This window comes from Monodelphis domestica, chromosome 5, assembly GCF_027887165.1.
Source record: "Monodelphis domestica isolate mMonDom1 chromosome 5, mMonDom1.pri, whole genome shotgun sequence".
Classification (NCBI taxonomy): Eukaryota; Metazoa; Chordata; class Mammalia; order Didelphimorphia; family Didelphidae; genus Monodelphis; species Monodelphis domestica.
This window is the reverse complement of record NC_077231.1, coordinates 272950833-272971429: the sequence shown is the minus strand read 5'-3', so window position 1 is coordinate 272971429 and position 20597 is coordinate 272950833. Positions and strand designations below refer to the sequence as shown.

Sequence of the window (20597 nt, the reverse complement as noted above, 5' to 3'; positions counted from 1 at the left end):
AAGGCAAATACTGTCTTTTGTGCCACCTTTCTGTTTCAAAGCCTGGAACATAGTGGGAATTTAGTAAATGTTTATTGATTTTTGGAGAAAAAAATCTGGCCCCTAACAAAAGAATTATCAGCATATTCCTTAACACATGTGTTAACTTTCTGTTGTCTGCTGTTATCACTGGAGTTGTTTATGTCAGGTCTCTTTAACTCCCTTACATTCAGTTGTACCTCTCTGTAAAGGTCATGTGCTTGAACTTTATATTTCCTAGGAGAGGAGGAAATTCACTGAATATGAGAGTAAGTCCTTAATGAATTTCACAGATCCATATGTTCATGTTTAAAAAACAATGAGTTTATTTTTTCCCTGCTTTTCTCTCTGTCACTTAAATGGGCTGTCATAAAGACAAGAGCCTTGAATTTTAAGAGGACTGACATTAGTGCAGAACTTTCATCTGCCCTCTTTCCTTATGATAAAAGATGGCACGTACACATTACAATGGGCTATGAAAGCATCAAGGGCTTTACTGCGCAGATTCAGAAGGATTAATGAAACATAAGGAAGGATGAAGAATCCCTTTTTACAAATACCAGATTGAAATGAGCAGCTCTGCCTCATTTTAGAGTTGAAGGTTTTATTTGTATCCTAGCTTCCAAAAAGTAGCTAATTAAATCACAGAATTTGTGTAGTTTGTTTGGGGAGAAATCTGAGAAAATCAAGTTGTGGGAGGAGCAAACATTCCATAGTTGAGGGCCGATTGCTGAAGAAAAGGAGGCAGTTATCTCCTTAAAAGATATGGAGGGATGAATACAATGGTATAGTTGAGGAGATAAAGTAATGGCTATCAGGTCAGAAGAGCTGGGTTTGATTCTTCCCTCTTCTGTTTACTACTATGGCTAAGACATCCTGTCTCACAGGATCTCAGAGTAAGTCAGGCCATCTAGTTGAAATCTTACCTGAGTAAGACTCCCCACTACAACCCACCCACAAAGGCTTCATCCAGCTTTTGCTTAAAGAAATACAGGAAACTACTACCTTCTGGAGAAACTCCAATTCCTTCAACTAATACTCATATGGCATAATTGCCATGTTATTCACCATACTGATTGCCCTCAAAAAGGAGGGAGTGAGGGAAGGAAGGAAGGAACGGAGAGAAGAAAAAAGGACATTTATTAATCATTGGCTATGTGCCATGGACTTTAAATTTATACTCTTATTTAGGGAGATAACACCTAAAAGAAAGGTTAACTCTAGTGCAGATGGAAAGGCCCAGAATGATAAACAATAGAAGGAATGGAGTTGATGGCTCCCATTTAGATGAGAAGTCAAGCAGATCTGAAGGAGAATGACAAAATGGTAGGTTCTTTCTGTACCCCTCTCCCCCAATTGCAGTTGAGTTTGGGGACTGTTGGTGAAAAGTTGGGCTGGGGAAAGAAAAATAAGGGGAACCCTCTCCCCCCCCCCCTTCTTAGAGGTAGCAGTTCTTCCTTCCCAGAGGAGAGTATAAAGGGAGAAAGCACCTAGAACTAAACAAACCAAATGTGGTATAAACAGGGTAGAGTCTGAAGAGGCTATCAAATCTTTAGTTCTGAACCTATAATATAGAAATCTTTTCCTTGCCTTTTTTTTTTAAGCTTCCATATTAAGCTTGAGTTGAAGAATCCACTAACGTCCCCAGATAATTTTCTGACAAACCACTGCTGAACCATTACTTCCCCATTCTGTGTTTAAAATTGATTTTTGGAGCCCAAGTATATAAGGCTTTATCTTTGTCCCTACTGGAATTTTATCTTATGAGATTCAACCCTCTAGGTTGTCTCTTTGAGTCATGCATGGCTCAGCCATCTAGTTAGTTAGCTCTTCCTTCTAGTCTCATATGTTATCTGCAAAGTTAATGAGTTTTCCAACTAGATCTTGATTAAGTTTGATAAGAATAATTTCTAATTTCTAAAATGCCACATAAAAGTGATTTTTAAAATGTTATGTGAAACAGTGTCAAACAAAGATCCCTAGTACATCCCACTAGAAACTTTCCAAGTAAAGCCATGAATGCCTTCCTTCTATTTGGGTCCAGCTATACATCCAGTTCTACCACTTAACTTTACTAGCTCTCATCTCTCCATCCTTTCCATAGAGTGACATGAATGACTCTGTAAAGTGACTTTTTTGTATCATGGGGAACCCCATATCTACCAATTTAATAACCCTGTCAGAAATGGGAAGTAAGTTTAGTCTGGCAAGACTAGAAAGTCTAGAAAAAATCAAATTAGTTCTTTGTGATCACTGTATCCTTTCCTGTGTGTTCACTAAACACCCTTTAATAATACATTCTAGAAGTTGCATTTGTTTTAATCCAATTTAATTTTATTTGACCAGGAGTCACAATCAAGTTTATTGGCCTACAGTATGCTAGCTCAACTGCCTTCCTTTTTATTTATTTATTAATGAAAATTGGGATTGCATTCCCTTACCCAGTCTTTCATTTCTTTCAAAGATGGTAGTCACATCTACCTGTTATTTTCAGCATCCAAGGAAATCACCTGATTCTGGATTTGAACTCATCAAGGTGAGACAGTGGCTAGAATGGAGTGAGGAAGATTTAATTTCAAAACTAGCCTCAGCTGTGAGTGTGGACAAGTCACTTAGCCTTATTTGCCTCAGTTTCCTCTATTGTAAAATGGGGATAATAACAGCAGCTATAGTCCAGGATGGCTGCCAGAATCAAATAAGATAAGTGCTGTGTAATTGCTAGCTACCATAATTGCTTTCTTCTAATCTCTTAATTTATCTTGGATGTCAACTGAGGCACTTTTGTTTTGAGTTTTCAAGTCAAAAAACTTTTTTCGTTGGCAGAGAAAATAGAATTAAAGCAAAATGTCAGCAGCTACTGTATCTCCTGAAATGATTATTGGTCCATCAGCCAAAGTAATAGCAATGGTCCTATCCTCTCTTTTCCTTTATGCAGTGTAAACATAACAGTTTTATTGTCCTAAGCTTTCTTTTCTAGAAAATGAGGGAGGGTTGAACTAAATTAAATTATTTTAAAAACCCACTGTATATCTAAATCCTATCTAGGGTATTATGTAAAAATTCCACAGGGTTGGGGGTGGGGGAAGAGTGGGGGAAGTGCTTTGTGATGATGCATGTTTGACAGGATTCTGGAAGCTTCAAGACAATTTGCCTAGCTAGGTGCAAGTTCCTTGGGCACAGAGTGGGAACTGAAAGGGCAAATGAGAAGCTGTGTTTATGCCCAGCCTGAGAAAGAGATGGCAAAAAGTACTGAAGCTAGTGTATAGAAGAGATGAAAGATAGGATGTAGGAATTTACTTGCTCTGATCCAGTTTGGACTAGAGACTAGGGAACTTTCACACAGGAGGATAAACCAGAAAGCCCTACTTCTACTTCAGAGACCCTTTTGGACTATTTAAAGTCAAAGCCAAAAATGTGTTAAGTAGCCAAAGGCATCTTCTCTACAAAAAGAGTAACATTCCCCAGAGGCAACTGTAGCCAGAACCTAGGAGGAAACTTTGTGGATGACAGTTAAGAAACCCAGAAGAATAAGAGCAGAAGGCAGAACCTTCACAGGTGATTTAGTAGAGCATCTGATTTCAGCAGGGATGTGGCAAGTGCCACAGTTTCCATGGGAACCAAAGCTGGGTGGAGCCAAGAAGTAACTGAGTCCTTGGACCACACCCTAGAATAATCAAAACCTTTGAATTGCCAAGGCTTGAAAGGCCAAGAAATTAGAGGAGAGAAGCCACAAAGGAGGATGTGGAAATGTTGTGGTTTTCTATATGGCTGCAAGAAGGCCAATATAATGAAAACAAAAGTTTAATGAAATAAAACAGAGCTTGCACATTTTAAATAAAATATTTATATTATTATAACAGATAATTCCAAGAAAGGTGACTGAACTGCTATCTTCCTAGCAAAACTGGAAAGCAGCAGGGCCAGCTAACATCCATAATTATTGGCTCAAAAGCTTCACAGACACCAGAATTACCAGCAAAGCACTTTACCAGCTTCCACTCAGTCACAAATCCATTTTTGTGACAAGACATATCTACCAACAAAATAGGAGAGCATCAGTGATCCTTCCAAATACAGGCCAATTACGTGTTTATGGGCTTTATAGAAAACATTTACAGCCTGCCTCACAAACACAATTGAAGAACATATACAAGAAAACAATGGTGCTGGTTATGGGGCCAAAATGTTTGCTAAAAATGTCCCAGGGATGTAAAGAGCCACATATTAAATCAGATATTATTAAATAATCTAGGAGCTAGGTGGCAAAGAGAGGACAGAGTACTGAGCCTGAAGTCAGTAACACATCTTCAAATCTGTGACTCTGGGCAAATCACTTCACCCTGTTTGCCTCAGGTTCTCCAATTGCAAAATGAACTGGAGAAGGAAATGGCAAACCACTCCAGTATCTTTGCCAAGATAACCCCAAATGGTGTATAAGGAGTCAGATGTGACTGAAAACAACTCAACAACAACAAGATATTAAGCAAAGGTGCCTAAAAGCACTGTAACATTTACATTACTTACACTGATTTTTCCAAAGTATTTGACTCAGTTAGATACTCTGTTCACATGCTACAAATATGGACCAAAGTATTTTGACAAAGCTCTGGAGTATTTGATGTTCACACGGAAAACTGATCTTTTAAATATGCCACACACACAGAGAGACAGAGACAGAGACAGAGAGAGAGGGAGAGGGAGAGGGAGAGGGAGAGGGAGGGAGAGAGAGAGAGGAAGAGAGAGAGAGAGGGAGAGGGAGAGGGAGAGGGAGAGGGAGAGGGAGAGGGAGACAGAAGAGAGGGAATGTGGAGCACATGATAGTTCTGCTTAAAGAGGGAACTGAGCCAAAATAGCTTATTAATCACTTGATATATACATGGCTGACATGAAGTTATATGCATCTACTTAAAGACAAATTAAATCGCTCATCATCGAGAATCTTTCTCCAAAGGTCTCACAATGTTAGCTGGACTTAGAAAGTTTAATATTCTTAAGGTATGCCAAGAAAAGATATGGCTAAAGTCTTCAAATTGGGAGGTAAGATTGAAGTAATGGATCAAAGTGAGGCAAAGACTGGGGTTTCTCCCAGGCAAGACACATCAAGGTTAATTTTATCAAAGAGAAAGTTGTGGCTGAGTATATTACAAAACTTAATGGCATTCTAAAATCAAAGTTTAATGGGAAGAACATGTTTGAAGCAATTAGCACCTATGTGATACCAGTCTGACTATATACTTTTGGAACTACAAATATAGAACATAACAGATTTGGAAAGTAGCCCTACTAAATCTATACAACATTAATGAAACACAGAGCCCATAACCTGAAAGCAGTTATAGAAGGATTAACTCTTAATTGCCAAACAAGAAGTAAGAAGAGTAGCTCAGTAAGATTGAGAGTCAGGCCTAGAGACAGGAGGTCCTGGGTTCAAATCTGCCCTCAGACACTTCCTAGCTATGTGACCCTGGGCAAGTCATTTAACCCCCATTGCCTAGCCCTTACTTGGAACCCATACATAGTATTGATTCTAATCTCCTAGATGAAAGGAACCAAAAGCATTCAAAATACAAGATGGCAAAAAGAAATCAAGTCTTGTGACAATACAGTGAAATATGTGTCATCTCCATCTTGTCTGGTAATAGAATTTTAAAAGGATATTTTTAGGGGCAGCTGGGTGGCTCAGTGAATAGAGAATCAGGCCTAAAGACAGGAGATCATGAGTTCACATTTGGCCTCAGACACTTCCTAGCATTGTGACCCTGGATAAGTCACTTAATCCCAGTTACTTAACCCTTACCACTCTTCTGCTTTGGAACCAATACTTAGTATTGATTTTAAGATGGAATTAATAGTTTTAAAAAAAAAGATTTTCCATGAACTTGGTTACAATAATCACATTGTTTCCCTCCCCTTTGCAGATTATTTTACACTAATAAAATATTATTTTACACTATTAGTATACAAAATGAATCCTGTGAAATTTCAACTGGTCAAAAGTGATGAGACTTGCATATTTGGCATGCAGGTCTCACATTAGATGTACATATAAATATGCACAAAATGCACATACACATTTTATAAATCTCATTCACTCTTATATGATTCTAGATTTGAGGTTGCACAGTGGGAAGATCATTCATTGTCTCTGGAGGAGGAGGGAGGACCTCGGTCCAAATCCCCACTTCTAGGATTCACAATCCACATGGCATCAAAGAAGTTTTTAACCTCCCTGGGCTTCAGTTTCCTCAACTATAACTTGAGAGGTTGAACAAGTTGGTTTCTGAGCTCTCTTCCAGATCTCTTTTGTGGCCTTATGAAAATTTCCCTTTCTCAACTAAAGGACCAATTAAACATCTCACTGAAACTCAGAATTTAGAAACCTTTCATAGAGAGAAAATAATGCTTCAGGGAAAAACTGACTATATTCTTTTGTAATGAATCAACAATATTTTTAATATCTTTACTGTTTTTCACTTTTTCTGTTTACTCAGTATTACTCCTTTGAGCTTGAGTGAAAATAAATTATAATGGTGTCCATCCAAGCTCAATTTCATTACACTGAAACCCTCAAGCCACATTTTATTGGGAAAATGTTTTTTTTTAAGTGAAAGAATTACAAATGAACGTCATCCATAAAACTTCATCACTGCCTTGAAAACCATTATTTAGATTAGATTATAAACTTTTAAAGGCAGAGACCATCTTTTGCTTGTCTTTGTATCACCAGCCTTAGAGTAGTACTCAATGTCCAACTGCATGCTGGAACCCCAATCCACTAGTGGCAAAAGGAATAAGCAATAGCAAAACAAAACAAACAAATAAGCAGCAACAACAAAAAAACCTTGATCCTGGATAGTTTCTATGGAGAAAAAGAGCAAAATACAGAAGCAACGGCAGAGAGTGACAAACAAGCAAATACATCCAAACTTCCCCCCCCCAAAAAAAAAATGGAAATTGGTGACAAGCTCTTGAGGAACTCAAAAGGGAGTTCAAGAACCAAGTAAGAAAGATAGAAGAAAGCCAGGAAGAAAAGTAGGAAAAGAAATGAAAGTAATACAAAAAGAAAATAACAGCTGAAAACACAAAATTGCCCATATGGAAAAAAGAGGAATAGAAATCAAATGAAGAAATAAGCAAATTGGAGACCAGAATTGACCTGCTGGAAGCCATGAAAAACAGGACAGACCAAACCAAAAAGGAAAATCAAAAGATCATAGCTGAAAATCAATCTTTAAAGACTAGAACTGGGAAGTAGAAGCTTAGTATAGTACTCAAGTACAGGCATTTGAATTGAGTTTTTTACATGAGAAATGAGTGAGAAAATGGCCCATCACTTTAAACATAGGTGGCTCACAGATAGAGCACCAGGCATGGAATCAGAAAGATTCATATTCTTGGGTTCGAATATAGCCTCATACAATACTACCTATGTGATCCTGGGAAAATCAATTAACCTTGTTTGCCTCAGTTTTCTCATCTGTAAAGTGACCTGGAGAACAAAAAGGCAAACAACTCCAGTATCTTTATCAAGAAAAGTCCCAAAGAAATAGACACAACTGAAACAACTAAACCACTACCACAACAAAGTTTTTAAAATATAATTCTATGGACATGTGAAATAACAGCAAATAAAGCAGATCTGTCAGCAAATGTTTTACCACATAGATGAATCTGTAGATCTTTGGATAATTATATTTTGACCAAACCCGAGAATTCATCTGTAGAGCATCTCCATGTTCTCTTTCGCACCTAATTCCATCCCTTCTTCACTGGCTGTTCACTTGAATGGGATGCTGTCCCTGACTTCCTTCAAGACGAGGCTCATCTTTCATGTCTAATTTTTATACATATATATAATTTTATGTATTTTTTTTTTACATTTTGTCTTTTCCACTATAATGTGAGTTCAAGAGACTTGGTTTTTGTCTGTATCCCCAGCACTTGGTGAATAATAACAATAAATATGTGTATTCGCATATGAATGTGCATATATTATATGCATGAGTATATATTTATATTTTTATAGAGTGTGTCTGTGTGTATAGAATGTGTATTTACCTACATTGTGGATATATATAGTATGTATATGTTCTATATGGTATATATGGTGTACATGTGTGTACATAGCATGTATATGAGTCCACATGTATATTTTAGTTTTTATTTATAATGTATTTATGTGTATGTATCATGTTTTGTGTATATACTATCTATATAAACATCCTTTCTACAACATGATTTTACCTATTGCAATTCTGATATATGATGTTACCATACAAAATTAATTTGGAATTTTGGAGAAGTTTTATGGAAACCATAGATGATATGGAAAGGTTAGCAAAAAAAAAAAACAACAGAAAATTTTAAAATTCAGAAATGCAAAGAATAAAAAAAATAATATTATATAATATCTACTTATGATACCATAACTACACATAATTTCTTTTATTGTATGTACATATTTTGTGTCCTGTGTAGATGTGTGACTAGACATATGCACACTGTACATGTGTCTCTGGGTATATACATGCATGTACACATACATAATCATGTTGGAAATATTATTTTCCAGTAGAAATTACAAATTTTATAGTAATATAGTAATAAGTGAGAAAATTCACATTTTGCAATTTGTGTTTTTTATATTTCAGTTATGGAGGAAAACTCTTCCAATGAGAAATCTCTTGCCATGAACATGAACTTTCCACCCAACCAAGATACAGTGTGTGTGTTTGGAACGGGAGACTTTGGAAGGTCAATTGGCAATAAGATGTTCCAATGTGGCTACTCTGTGGTCTTTGGCAGTCGAAACCCTGAGATGTCTGGTCTGCTCCCCAAAGGAATAAACGTCTTGAGCTATGCAGAAGCTGCCCGGAAGTCCGACGTGATCATCATAGCAATCCACAGAGAACATTATGATTTTCTTACAGAATTAGCTGAGGAACTACAAGGAAAAATATTGGTGGACGTCAGCAACAACCTTAAAATTAATCAGTATCCTGAATCCAATGCAGAATATCTCGCTCAAATGGTGCCAAGAGCCAAAATTGTGAAAGCATTTAACACAGTCTCAGCCTGGGCTCTCCAGTCAGGCACCCTGGATGCAAGCAGGCAGGTGAGATTAAATGATAAATCTGCTATCAAATATGAAGTGGCATATTGTATTTAAAAAAAAAACTACAATTTGAATTCCTATCAAACAAATATGGCATGTATGTATATAATTTCTGTATTAGGTATGTATATGTATCTATAGTTATTGATCTGTCTGTCTATCTATTTATGTCTGTCTTTTTCTCTCTTTTTGTCTATATCTGTCTATCTATCCATATCTGTCTCTCTCCCTTTCTCTGTCTCTCTCATATATATAGAATATATATATCTTTCTAAATATGTATCTATCCACTTTTTTTTACATAGCTGGGCTCCCAGAAGGAAATATTTTAAAAGCATCTTCTAAATGGGCAAAATCAAGGCTACAGAGTTCATACATTAAAGCTCATATGTGACAACCCTTTACACTTCTACAACACTCACTTTAAAAAAGCTCATCTAATGGGTTTCTATTTCTCACAGTAAATTAATGCAGCAAATTAAAAAGGGAGAAAAATGATTGCTAGAGATAATAAAAAATAATAACAACTTTTGCAAAAACGCTTTACAAATATTATCTCATTTGATCCATGCAACAACCCTGATGGGCTGGTGCTATTATTATTTTCTCCATTTACAGATGAGGAAAAGGAGGCACCCAGAGATTAAGTGACTTGCCCAGGATCACAAAGCTTGGAATTGTTTGAGGCTGGATTTGAGAGACTGACAGCCCAATATCAAGGAATGAGACAGAAAGATTATAAAAAATTGGATACTCTGATGGGATCATAAATTTAGAGCAGGAAAGGATCTGAGAGGTCATTTAGTCAAACCCTTTCATTTTTCAGGTGAGGAAACTGAGGCCTGGGAGGTTGTTACCTGCCCATAGTCATAGATACAGCAAGCAGTAGAAATGGTATTTGAACAAAGAAAGTTCATCATCTAGACTCTGATGTGGGATCCTGAACAGATCATTTGACTTCTGCCTTAGTTTCCTCAGCTGTAAAAAGGGGATTAAATTAAATAGTATCCATGAGACAAAATGTGTCAGGTACCTAGTTTAAGTGCCTGGCACACAGTAGGCACCTGATAAACGTTTATTTCCAAAACTAGCACTGTCTCCACTACAGCTCACTGCCTATAAAGAGAGCAATCTAGGGACAATTTCACAGAGGCAAATAGCACTATTCACTCCAATGGTTCCAGAGGCATCACAGTACAGAACAATTTGGCTGATTCCAACAAACATTCATTAAGTACATGCTGTGTAGAATCAGTGGTCTATCAGAGGTCAGCAAACTAGGGACCCCCAGGCCAAATCCACCTGCCCTGAGTTTTTTGTCTGACCCAAGAAGAATGATTAGCTCTAATCTAAAAGCTTTTTTAAGAGGAGGAATCCCTCCTCCCAAGAAGACTTTGACTTTGTAGCTTTAAAAAAATGATCATTTAAGAAGATGAGGGAAACTATGAACCCTTTCAGAAAGATTTCCAAAATGGTTAAAAATCAAACATTTGGATATTTTAAAGGAGCAAAACTCCAGCTATCCAAAACACCTGGCCCTCCAAAATGATTTATTTCCTGAGGGTTTTATGTACTTTTAAAGCAGTCTGAAAAGTTATTAAATCTGTTCCTCTAAAAAAAATGTAGTAATAGCTAGTCAAAATTGGCTAAGATGATGCATCTTTAAATAGGATAGGTTAGAAATCAAGAGACACAAAGGCTAAGCAAAAATGTAGAAACCCTCAGGAAACAACTCCAGAAAATGAATGAAGCTGGTTTGCCAAGAAGGTTATTTGGAGCATAGAAAACTATATCTGCTCTCATTAAACATTTCATTTTGGTGATAAAGTACTGTTATATATAAAAGGAGAAATTGGCAAATGAAAGTGTCCTTCATGTTAGGTGTGAGGGACAAAAATATCTATAAATATATTATAAGATAAAATTATTAATTATAATTAACAAATACATAATATAACAATAGGTAATAAGGTGTGAGAAAATTATTGATATGTATTTATTATAGTATACTGCATTATCAACAATATTATATTGATTACATATTTGTTAATTATAATTAATAATTATATAATATATTTATATATGTGGTTTTTCTTTCTCACCTCTAACATGAAGGACAGTTTCATTTGCACAAACAATCTCCTTTTCTCCTTACCTATACTTGAAGTGGCCTTTAGTTAAAGTAGTACCCCATGATCTATGCATAGTAGTGGTCAATGGTCATTATTATAAAGAAGCAGGAATAAAGGGATGGGGAGGGAACCATGCAGGTGCAGACATGGGGCTCACTTGTTCATGGCCAGACCATTCAGGTTTTGTAACAGTGGGATAAAATTACCTGAAGATGCCCACCATCTACATTCCTTTACTCAGATACACACACACACACACACACACACACACACACACACACACACACACACACAACACACACAATTTTGAAGAAGTATTTTACCTTGGATTTCTGTCCCAAAATATATTGTTTATTAATTTTTTATTTTCTAGTAGCTTCTTATAAAATTCAAAAAGTTATCATTTTTATGTAGGATCTTTGGCAAACCAATAACATTTTGAACATTATTTTGTCCAGGTATTTGTCTGTGGAAATGACAAAGAATCTAAGCAGAGGGTGATGGATATTGGCTGTACGCTTGGGCTTACTCCGGTGGATCAAGGAACTCTCATGGTAGCCAGAGAGATTGAAAACTACCCCCTGCAGCTCTTTCCAATGTGGAAATTTCCTCTATACCTCTCTGCTGCCTTATGTATTTTCTATTTTGTTTACTGTGTGATAAGAGAGATCATCTACCCCTACATTAATGAAAAGAAAGACTTTTCATTTCTCTTGGCCATTTCTATTCCAAATCGTATCTTCCCAGGGATGGCTCTCAATCTTCTTGCCCTGGTTTACCTCCCTGGGATCATTGCTGCCATTTTGCAATTGTACCGAGGTACCAAATATAGCCGCTTTCCAAAATGGCTTGACCACTGGATGCTTTGCAGAAAACAACTTGGACTTGTGGCATTGGCCTTTGCCTTCCTCCATGTCCTGTACACGCTGGTGATACCCATCCGCCAATACGTGAGATGGAAGTTGAACAAGAGAGTCATTGACCAGGTAACGTTATACTTTGTTTATATAATTTTTAATAAAAACATAAGTCATGTTCCATTCCCGACAACCACTCTTCTAAGCCTCTGTATTTATAAATGGCAACCAGGTCCCTAAGGGTGGGATTTTGAGGCAGAAAGTTCAAGCCTTCCCTCCCTTTTTGTATGCCAGTTATTCATTATATGAAATTGGGCAAGTTTGATAACTCTGTACCTTATCTCCTCCTTCTTCTGACCTTACTCCTCTTTCCTTCCCCTGTTCTGCTCCAACCAAGGGCTAAGTGAGGATCAGATTAGTGTTGAGCATTCCACTGAGTGACTTGACTTAGGGGTCAAAAAACATATCCAATCTTAGAACAGTTTCTGTTCCTTCATAAATGTTTGGGATTGATTGACTGGGGGCCAAGCCTAACTGGAATGGTAAACACTGGCAGGTTTATTTATTCTGGCATCATAGAGAATAATTTTTAAAAGTTGAATTTGAGGCCAGAGGCCTTGGGTTTAAATCCTAATTCTACAATTCTACACCTAGGTGGCCTCAGCTAAATAAATTAACCAACCTAAACCTCAGTTTCCTCTCCATAAAGTAGGAAAGGATGGGGAGCAGACAGGTGGTTCAGTAGATTGAGAGCCTGGCCTAGAAACAGAGGTCCTGGATTCAAATATGACTTCAGATATTTCCTAGCAGTATGTCCCCAGTTTCCTGGGCTTTCCCACTCTTCCACCCTGGGACCAATACACAGTATTCGAACATGGGAGGTAAGGGTTTAAAAAAATGAGGGCATGTGAGCAGTCTGGCTCAGTGATTCAAATAGAAATGGGGGTGGGAGTATATATTGACTTGGATCAAGCACATCTCATTTGAGTCATACAGCAACCCTATAAGGCAATTATCCCCATTTTTCAAATGAAGAAATTGAAGTTCATTGATAAATGATTGGTTCATAGTCATCCCAAGATGGTGATGTCTCTATTTTTGAAAAACAGAGAATATTTTCTGCATTTGGTGCTAAAGACTCATACAAACTAGCCATGGAAAGTGAGAGGATGGGCCAATAGAATGTCCCAGCCAGGTGGAGATGCCCTTAAGGCAGTGAGAGATTTTAATCTGGGGCCCCAAGTAAATCAAAGCTAGAAGGGAAGATATGTGAATTGTCTGCAAAAAAGATGGTTCTTACAGCCAGGGAAGCAAATGAGATTGATCCTAGAAAGACCACAGAAAGAGGACATAAGAATAGGAAGATAAAGGACTGGGAAGAGGGCAAAGAACTAACTAGCATAAGTATAGAAAAAGAAGTTAATTAGTAAGGAGGACCAGGATAGTGGGATGTCTCTGAAGCCAAAGGAGGAAGAGGACTCAGCACCAGGAGAGAGTCAACAATGGCAAACGTTGCTCATAAGTGAGGATGGCATGACTGGGGGGCGGGGGAGAGCCTTATATTTAGCAATTAGAAGGCCATTTGGTGAGTTAAAGGAGTAATTTTAGTAGAATGGTAGATATAGAAGTCTGAGTGGGTATAGGAGTCTGGTTATATTAGAAGTTTAAGGGGAGAGCAAGTAATGAACAATTAAAACATTTGACATAAATATTCCCTCCCCCCCCAAAAAAAAAGTTAGTGCTAAGGAGGAGAGAGAGATGAGTTAAGTTAGTAACAACTGAGCTTGTTTTTAGGCAGATGGGGAAGAATAAATGGTATTCGAAATGAATGAATGAATGAATGAATGAATGAATGAATGAATGAAGAAGCATTTTATTAAATGCTTACTTTGTGCCAAGGATTGTGCTAAATGCTAGGAATACAAGTAAAAATAAAATAAAGACATCTGCTCTCAACATTCTAAGAACTATTAAAATGAAAGAACATAATAGATGGTCTGCCAAGAACTTTACAAATTATCTCATTTTATCCCCTCTCACTTGGGAGTCAGGTACACATATTATCTCCATTTTATAGCTAAAAAAACTGAGGCTGACTGAAAGAAGGTGACTTTGCCTAGAGACAGAGTTAGTAAGGGTCTCAAGACTCATTTGAACTTGGGCTGGACTTGGGAGTCCAGAAGGCCCAAGTGGGAATGGCCACTGGAGGATTCTTCTGGAAGAGATTAGGAGAATAGGAAAAAGGGCACAGGGACTAGGGGTTAGTTTTAGTAGCGAACAAAAAATACTTCCTCTGTGGCAGGGAAGATGGGGAGTGAGTGGGAGATAATGGTAAGAATTTTATGGTGGGAAATTGAATGAATTCTAATGGGAAGGCCTTCGTTTTTTTCATTCCAGATCATCTGATTTAAGTGCAGTGGATATAGTTGAGGGGAAGAGAAGAGAAGACCCTGTATAATCACTGTGGGTAGAGAGAGAGAGAGAGTTGATCAAAGTAGAGAGTTATATTGCTAAGTTGAGCTATGTGAACAAGACTTTGTAGTGGGTAATCATGGCTCGATTTTATGACTTTCTCCCCTCCTTTAAAAAAAAAAACCAGTACTCCAACAAGAAAAACATTTTCAAATGATCTGTAGTAGCTATGGAGATTTCTGATTCACGTTATGCTTCTTCTATATACCTAATAATGTTTTTAATGTGCTAGAAACGTGTTATAATCACCTTAAGAGAATAAACCCTTTGAAATATTTATCATCTACCTCAAAAGCAAATAAAACATCTACAATGTATCATTTTTAAACTTTTTTTTTCTTAGATAAAAGCCAATAAAACTGAACCTTTTAACACAACCTCTGGCTGGATCAGTGACTCTTACCTAGCCCTTGGCATTTTGGGATTTTTCTTATTTGTCCTTTTGGGAATCACTTCCTTGCCATCGGTCAGCAACATGGTCAACTGGAGGGAGTTTCGATTTGTCCAGGTAAGGATTTCTAGACAAGCTTCCCTTTTTTATGATGTTCCTCTGAAATAGGTTACTAATCATACTGAAGAAGTTTGGTTCAGAATCTGAAACCATGCCCAATATAAAACAGCACTCCAAAATGGATAGTGGAGTCAGGAGATCCTGGATTCAAATCTGATTCTTCCTAGCTCTATAAATATGGGCAAGTTACCCAACTCCAATGGCCTACCCCTTAGAATTGATGATTAGTATCAATTTACAATTTTTTGAGGTTTAAATTTTTTTGTGTGTGTGCTGACAACAAATAACGATTATTACCCATGCAAATGTAAATGGTATTTCATGTATATCTCTCTCTTCCTTCTAGTCCAAACTTGGATACTTGACATTGGTCCTGTGTACAGCACATACCCTCGTTTATGGTGGAAACAGATTTCTCAGCCCTTCAATTCTCAGGTGGTACCTCCCTTCAGTCTATATACTAAGTCTCATCATTCCTTGTACGGTGCTGGTCTTGAAGTTCATCCTGATAATGCCGTGCTTCGATCGGCCACTTACACGGATACGACAAGGCTGGGAAAGAAACTCCAAAGTCTCCTCAAAGGCCCAGTTAGAAAATGGCAAATCTGAGGTGTGAGGTAGCTACCAACCCATCACCTGGGAATTCCCCAGCAATGGCCTTGAATGAAATTCTGGAGTGTGTTCCTCTCTAAGCCTTCCTTCTTTTCCTCTCTCTAGAGACATAAAGAGTAGGCAGGAGAGGACATTTTGGTAGGAAGGAACCAAGAAACCATTGGACATTTGTAAGAGGAGATCCACTCTTTCTTAACTTAAGTTTTGATGCTGGGATAGCTGAAAAATTTTGATCAACTTCAGTTTCATGGAATGAGCAAATTTACTTCAAAGGTACCATGATTTCATTGGACAAATGGGAGATCCTTCCTTTAAGCCACATTGTGACCTCTACTTTCTACATCCCACCTACCCCCAATACCTTGATGGTCTTCATAAATTGCTGTGAAAAAAAGAAATCAATATCTAATAACAAACCTCTCTGGCACTGAGTATCTCTTGTCTTATCCATTGATAACCCTCATACAATATACTCCTTGTCCATGAAGAAGTCCCTACTAGAACCCTTTCTAGCTTGAGAGAACCTGCCCAAATTTGTGCCTTGCTGGTTTAGCTTTTAAGAACTTAACAAGACCTGAGTATTAGGGAACACTGAAGAAAAGCCTTCATGGAAGGCAGAAGCCTTCATGAATGTAGAAACACTCAATACTCAAGAAAGAGCAGGAAGAAGAAACTCCCTCTCTTCTTCCCTCCCTTCCCTACAAAATCAAGATGAAGTGAAGCCAGATAAACAATGTGGTATTGTTCTATCATGGATCAGGTTGTGCTTGTTGCTTCAGTATGTTTCATTATTTGTATATGTCCAATTCATTCAGGGCTGACAACATGTAATATTATCTTATTACACAATCCACAGTGATGATTGTTCCTATAACCTTATCAAAACTCATTCTTATGGTAAACAATGAAATGTAAAAAGAAAATGCAGAAATGCTGGATCTAGGGATTAGTTGAAGGACTGGCGGTATGTGAGTCTACAAACGTGAAGACAGGTGGGAGATGACAGATACTCTCAGGTTTCTGAAGGGCTCTCATGTAGAAAAAGGAGCACAGCTGGGTGATGCACTAGATAGAGCACTGGGGCTGGAGTTAGGTAGACCTGTCTTCCCAAGTTCAAATCCAGCCTCAGATGCTTATGAGCTGTGTAATCCCACACAAGTCAATTAACTCTGTTAGCCTCGGTTTCCTCATCAGTCAAATGAGTTGGAGAAGGAAATGGCAAACCACTACAATATCCATCTTTGTTTAAAAAAACAAACAAACCCAAATGGTATCAGAAAGAGTCTGACATGACTGAAAAATGACCAAACAACATGTAGAAAAGGGATTAGACAAATAAGTTCTTGTCTCCAGAAAGCAGAGAAAGAAACTAGGAGCAATATAGGGTTGTAATAATGTTTGAACAACCAGCTTTGGGGGAGAGGGAAACATTTTAAAATCTGATCTATGTTATTAACCTTTTTCCCCATCACTTTCTTAAGTCTGAAATAATCAACAAAACAACAAATCAAAAGCATGGTTTGGAGCATTTTGACAATTTAAGGTATAAGTGCTTACCCTGGAAATTTAACTGTCAGCTATTGGTTGAAAGCCCAGGCCAGTCTGTCTCTGGACTAATGGGTAGAAGGTACAAAAACACAAGGTATTATTTGATGTCAAGGGAAATAATCCTAATAATGAGAGCTATGAAAACTCTGCTAATAAAAAGTCATCATGGAAGATCTGGATAACCATTTGTTTAGCATAAGGCTCTACACTATTTCCTGTACCTAGTATATGCATAGCACATAATAGGAACTTTTAACAAATGTTCATTTCTTAAATCCTAACTTTCTGTTTTAGAATTGATATTATCAATTCCAAGGCAGAAGGTGTGTGAGGGCTAGGCAACTAAGGTTAAGTGACTTGCCCAGGGTCACATAGCTAGAAAATATTTGAGGCCACATTTGAACCCAATTTTTTTTTGTCTTCAAGCCTGGCTCTCTTATCCACTGAACCATCTAGCTACCCTGATAAGTGTTTGTTGATTGACTATGGTTGACTATTTTATTTCAAATATTGTTGGGTTAGATGGCCAGCAAGCTCCATTCCAAATTCTAAAGTGCTAAGATTCAGGGTATTGTGATGATCAAAGATTATGGAATATTCCAAAGCAGTTAAATAAGATGGTGGTCAAGAAGAAACAATACTGGAAGAAGAAACAGAAACAATTTTTTAAAAAGGAAAAGAAAGGAGAATGGGTTGATATTATAAAAATACAAAGAAAAACGAGTCTGGAAGGAAACATGAACAGAACAATTTTGTTTCTACCATGATAAATTTAATATGCATTTTGAGAGATAAACTGTACATAACAAATTTGTCATGCCATATTCATCTTTTTCATTTGTGAATTAAAAATGTCTTTGATTAGGTTTATAATAAAATTTTTAAAGGACACTGGACTTTAGTTTCTTGATTTTCTCATGTGTGCAATGAGAATGCTAAGGTGTGGCTCAGATGAGACTATATGTGAAAAAGTACCATGTAAACTCTAATAATGCAATTTGCTCAGCAGTTCTGGAAGTAAGCAAAGCACTCTCTGCAATCCTCAATGCACTGTAAGCCGTGGTATTAAACTCAAAATAGAAATGGATCCCTGTTTTCTCTGGCTTATTAACTTCGAAAACCATAAATTAACATTACCTATGTTCCATTTTTATTTTGTTAAACATTTCCCATTTGCATTTTAATTTGGTTTGGCTACAAGCTGCCAGTTTGAGACTTAATGGGCCATAAGATAGTCCTATGATTAATAATAATTTTTCTTTAAACCCTTACCTTCCATCTTATAATCAATACCGTATATTGATTCCAAGGTAGAAGAATGATAAGGACTAGGCAGCAACTGGGTTAAGTAACTTGCCCAGCGTCACACAGCTAAGTGTCTAAAGCTAGATTTGAACCCTGGACCTTCTGTCTCTAGGCCTGGCTCTCAATCCACTGAACCACTTGGCTGCCCTCAGTTAACAGTAACTTAAGCAATAACACATTTATTTCACTCAGTTTGATTTTTTTTCCTCTCCATACCAAGTATGGAGCTTGGAGAGATTGGCAACCCATTGTCACATCATACTTCACTAGATAGTGTAATGGATAGTTCAACATATTATGTCAAGATGGTGGTCACTATCATACATGGGCTCCCATAATGTATTCAAGATTGGTAACCTGGACTCCCAAACTGCTAATCCCTGATTTTCTGTCATATTGGAAATCCGCAAGATAACTGCCTACTTCCTGAACTCCCAAAATTTCCTCTCCTATAATTCTTCCAAATGAAAATCCATTTGGGTTAGCAAACATCTCTTCCAAAATGCAAATACTTCTGAGTGGGTAAAGTCTGTCAAACAGTTGTATCTTTCTTTTTAAACCCTTACCTTCTGTTTTAGAAGCTACCAGTTCCAATGCAGAACTGTAAGGGCTATGCAATGGGGGTTAAGTGACTTGCCCAGAGTCACAATGCTGGGAAGTGTCTAAGGACTGATTTGAACCCAGGACCCTCCTGCCTCCAGGCCTGACTTTCTATCCACTGAGCTACCTAGCTGCCCCTCAAACAGCTATATCTTAATATTTACTTTTTAAATCTAATTGGTTCCTTCATTTATCACAAGTTCCCAGAGATTAAGAATTTTAAGAGAAAGGAAAGAAGGATTCTTTGGGAATTATGTGGTAAAAGCCATTTGGGCTGAATGTCTTCCTGGAAGGTCATAATAGTGAGTTGATAAGTGTTTATTAAGCATCTACTATGTCAGGGGCAGATAGGCGCATACTCAGATACACAAATACATAGAAAGATGGATGGATAGACAGACAGATAGAGTGCATAGAGCATTGGGCCTTGGGTCAGAAAGATTTGAGTTTGTAAAATGATCTGGAGAAAGAAATGGAATCCACTTCAATATCTTTGCCAAGAAAACCCCAAGTGGGTTTTCTCATAAAGAGTTGGACATGGCTGGAAACAAATGAAGAGTACAACTATTTTAGATCTGTTTTCTATTTGAGAGGGCAGAATATATATAGGAAAAGCTACTACTAATTACTCTTATTTTTTTCCAGTATAAGTGAATAAATCTTTAGAAAACAGGGAGCTTACTAAGAGATAAGAGAAGATCACAAGAGGTAAAATGAATAATTCTGATTACATGAAATTTAAAGATTTTTGAACAAACAAAACTATGGACCTTGAAAAACCCAGATCCACCAAAGTAGCTAGAAAGAACAAATCTTTAATCAGGACAAGGAAAACAATTCTCTAATTGGCCCTACATAGAGTCAGGGGCAAAATACCACACAGAGACAAACTGGCAAGTTGGGAACACTGTCTCCAGGAAAATACCTCAAAAGGGGATTTTCCTAATGAACTGAGGAATTTAGGGTCTTATATACTCTTTGGGGAACAAAAGAAAGGGAGGACAATTTACTGGCCTATACATGGAGAATTCCAGCCAGGGAATAGACTACCTGGGAGAGGCCTAGATACAATGGGAGAAATTCTAAGACAAAAAGGGTACTTAATATTTTATTATCTCTACTAATTCTATCTAGGCTAAGATCATTGAGTACTTTAAGATTTACTGTTCAGTCTTAGACAAGGGTCCCATCCGGAAGTTTCTTGAAGGGACAAAGGTAAATCTTGGGTTTCCATAAAACAAGGTCATCAAAATCAATGAAGCACAAACTAAAAAGAAAAACAACTGGGGGAGGAGGAAAATTTACAGCAATTTTCTTTGATAAAAGCCGCATCTCAAATATGTAGGGAACTATTCCAAATTTATAAAAAAAATAAGAGCCACTCTTCAAAATTGCTAAAAGGTCAAAGGATATGAACAGGCAGTTTT

The 20597-nt window shown here is 37.3% G+C and overlaps 1 protein-coding gene and 1 long non-coding RNA gene across 5 annotated transcripts in view; one reads left to right on the top strand and one right to left on the bottom strand.

The window, feature by feature from the left end:
* The window catches only part of STEAP4 (STEAP4 metalloreductase), a 42039-nt gene extending 23880 nt beyond the window's left edge, over window positions 1-18159 (top strand). For both annotated transcript variants that reach the window (XM_007504976.3, XM_007504977.2), the window contains exons 2-5: window positions 8670-9133; window positions 11724-12251; window positions 14938-15102; window positions 15452-18159. In XM_007504976.3, the coding sequence (XP_007505038.2) occupies window positions 8670-9133; window positions 11724-12251; window positions 14938-15102; window positions 15452-15721 (1427 nt within the window). In that variant the 3' untranslated portion in view covers window positions 15722-18159. The remainder of the gene's footprint in view (window positions 1-8669; window positions 9134-11723; window positions 12252-14937; window positions 15103-15451) is intronic.
* LOC130454651 (uncharacterized) overlaps window positions 1-20597 on the bottom strand; it is a 147710-nt gene that overhangs the window by 84198 nt on the left and 42915 nt on the right. The window lies entirely within an intron of this gene.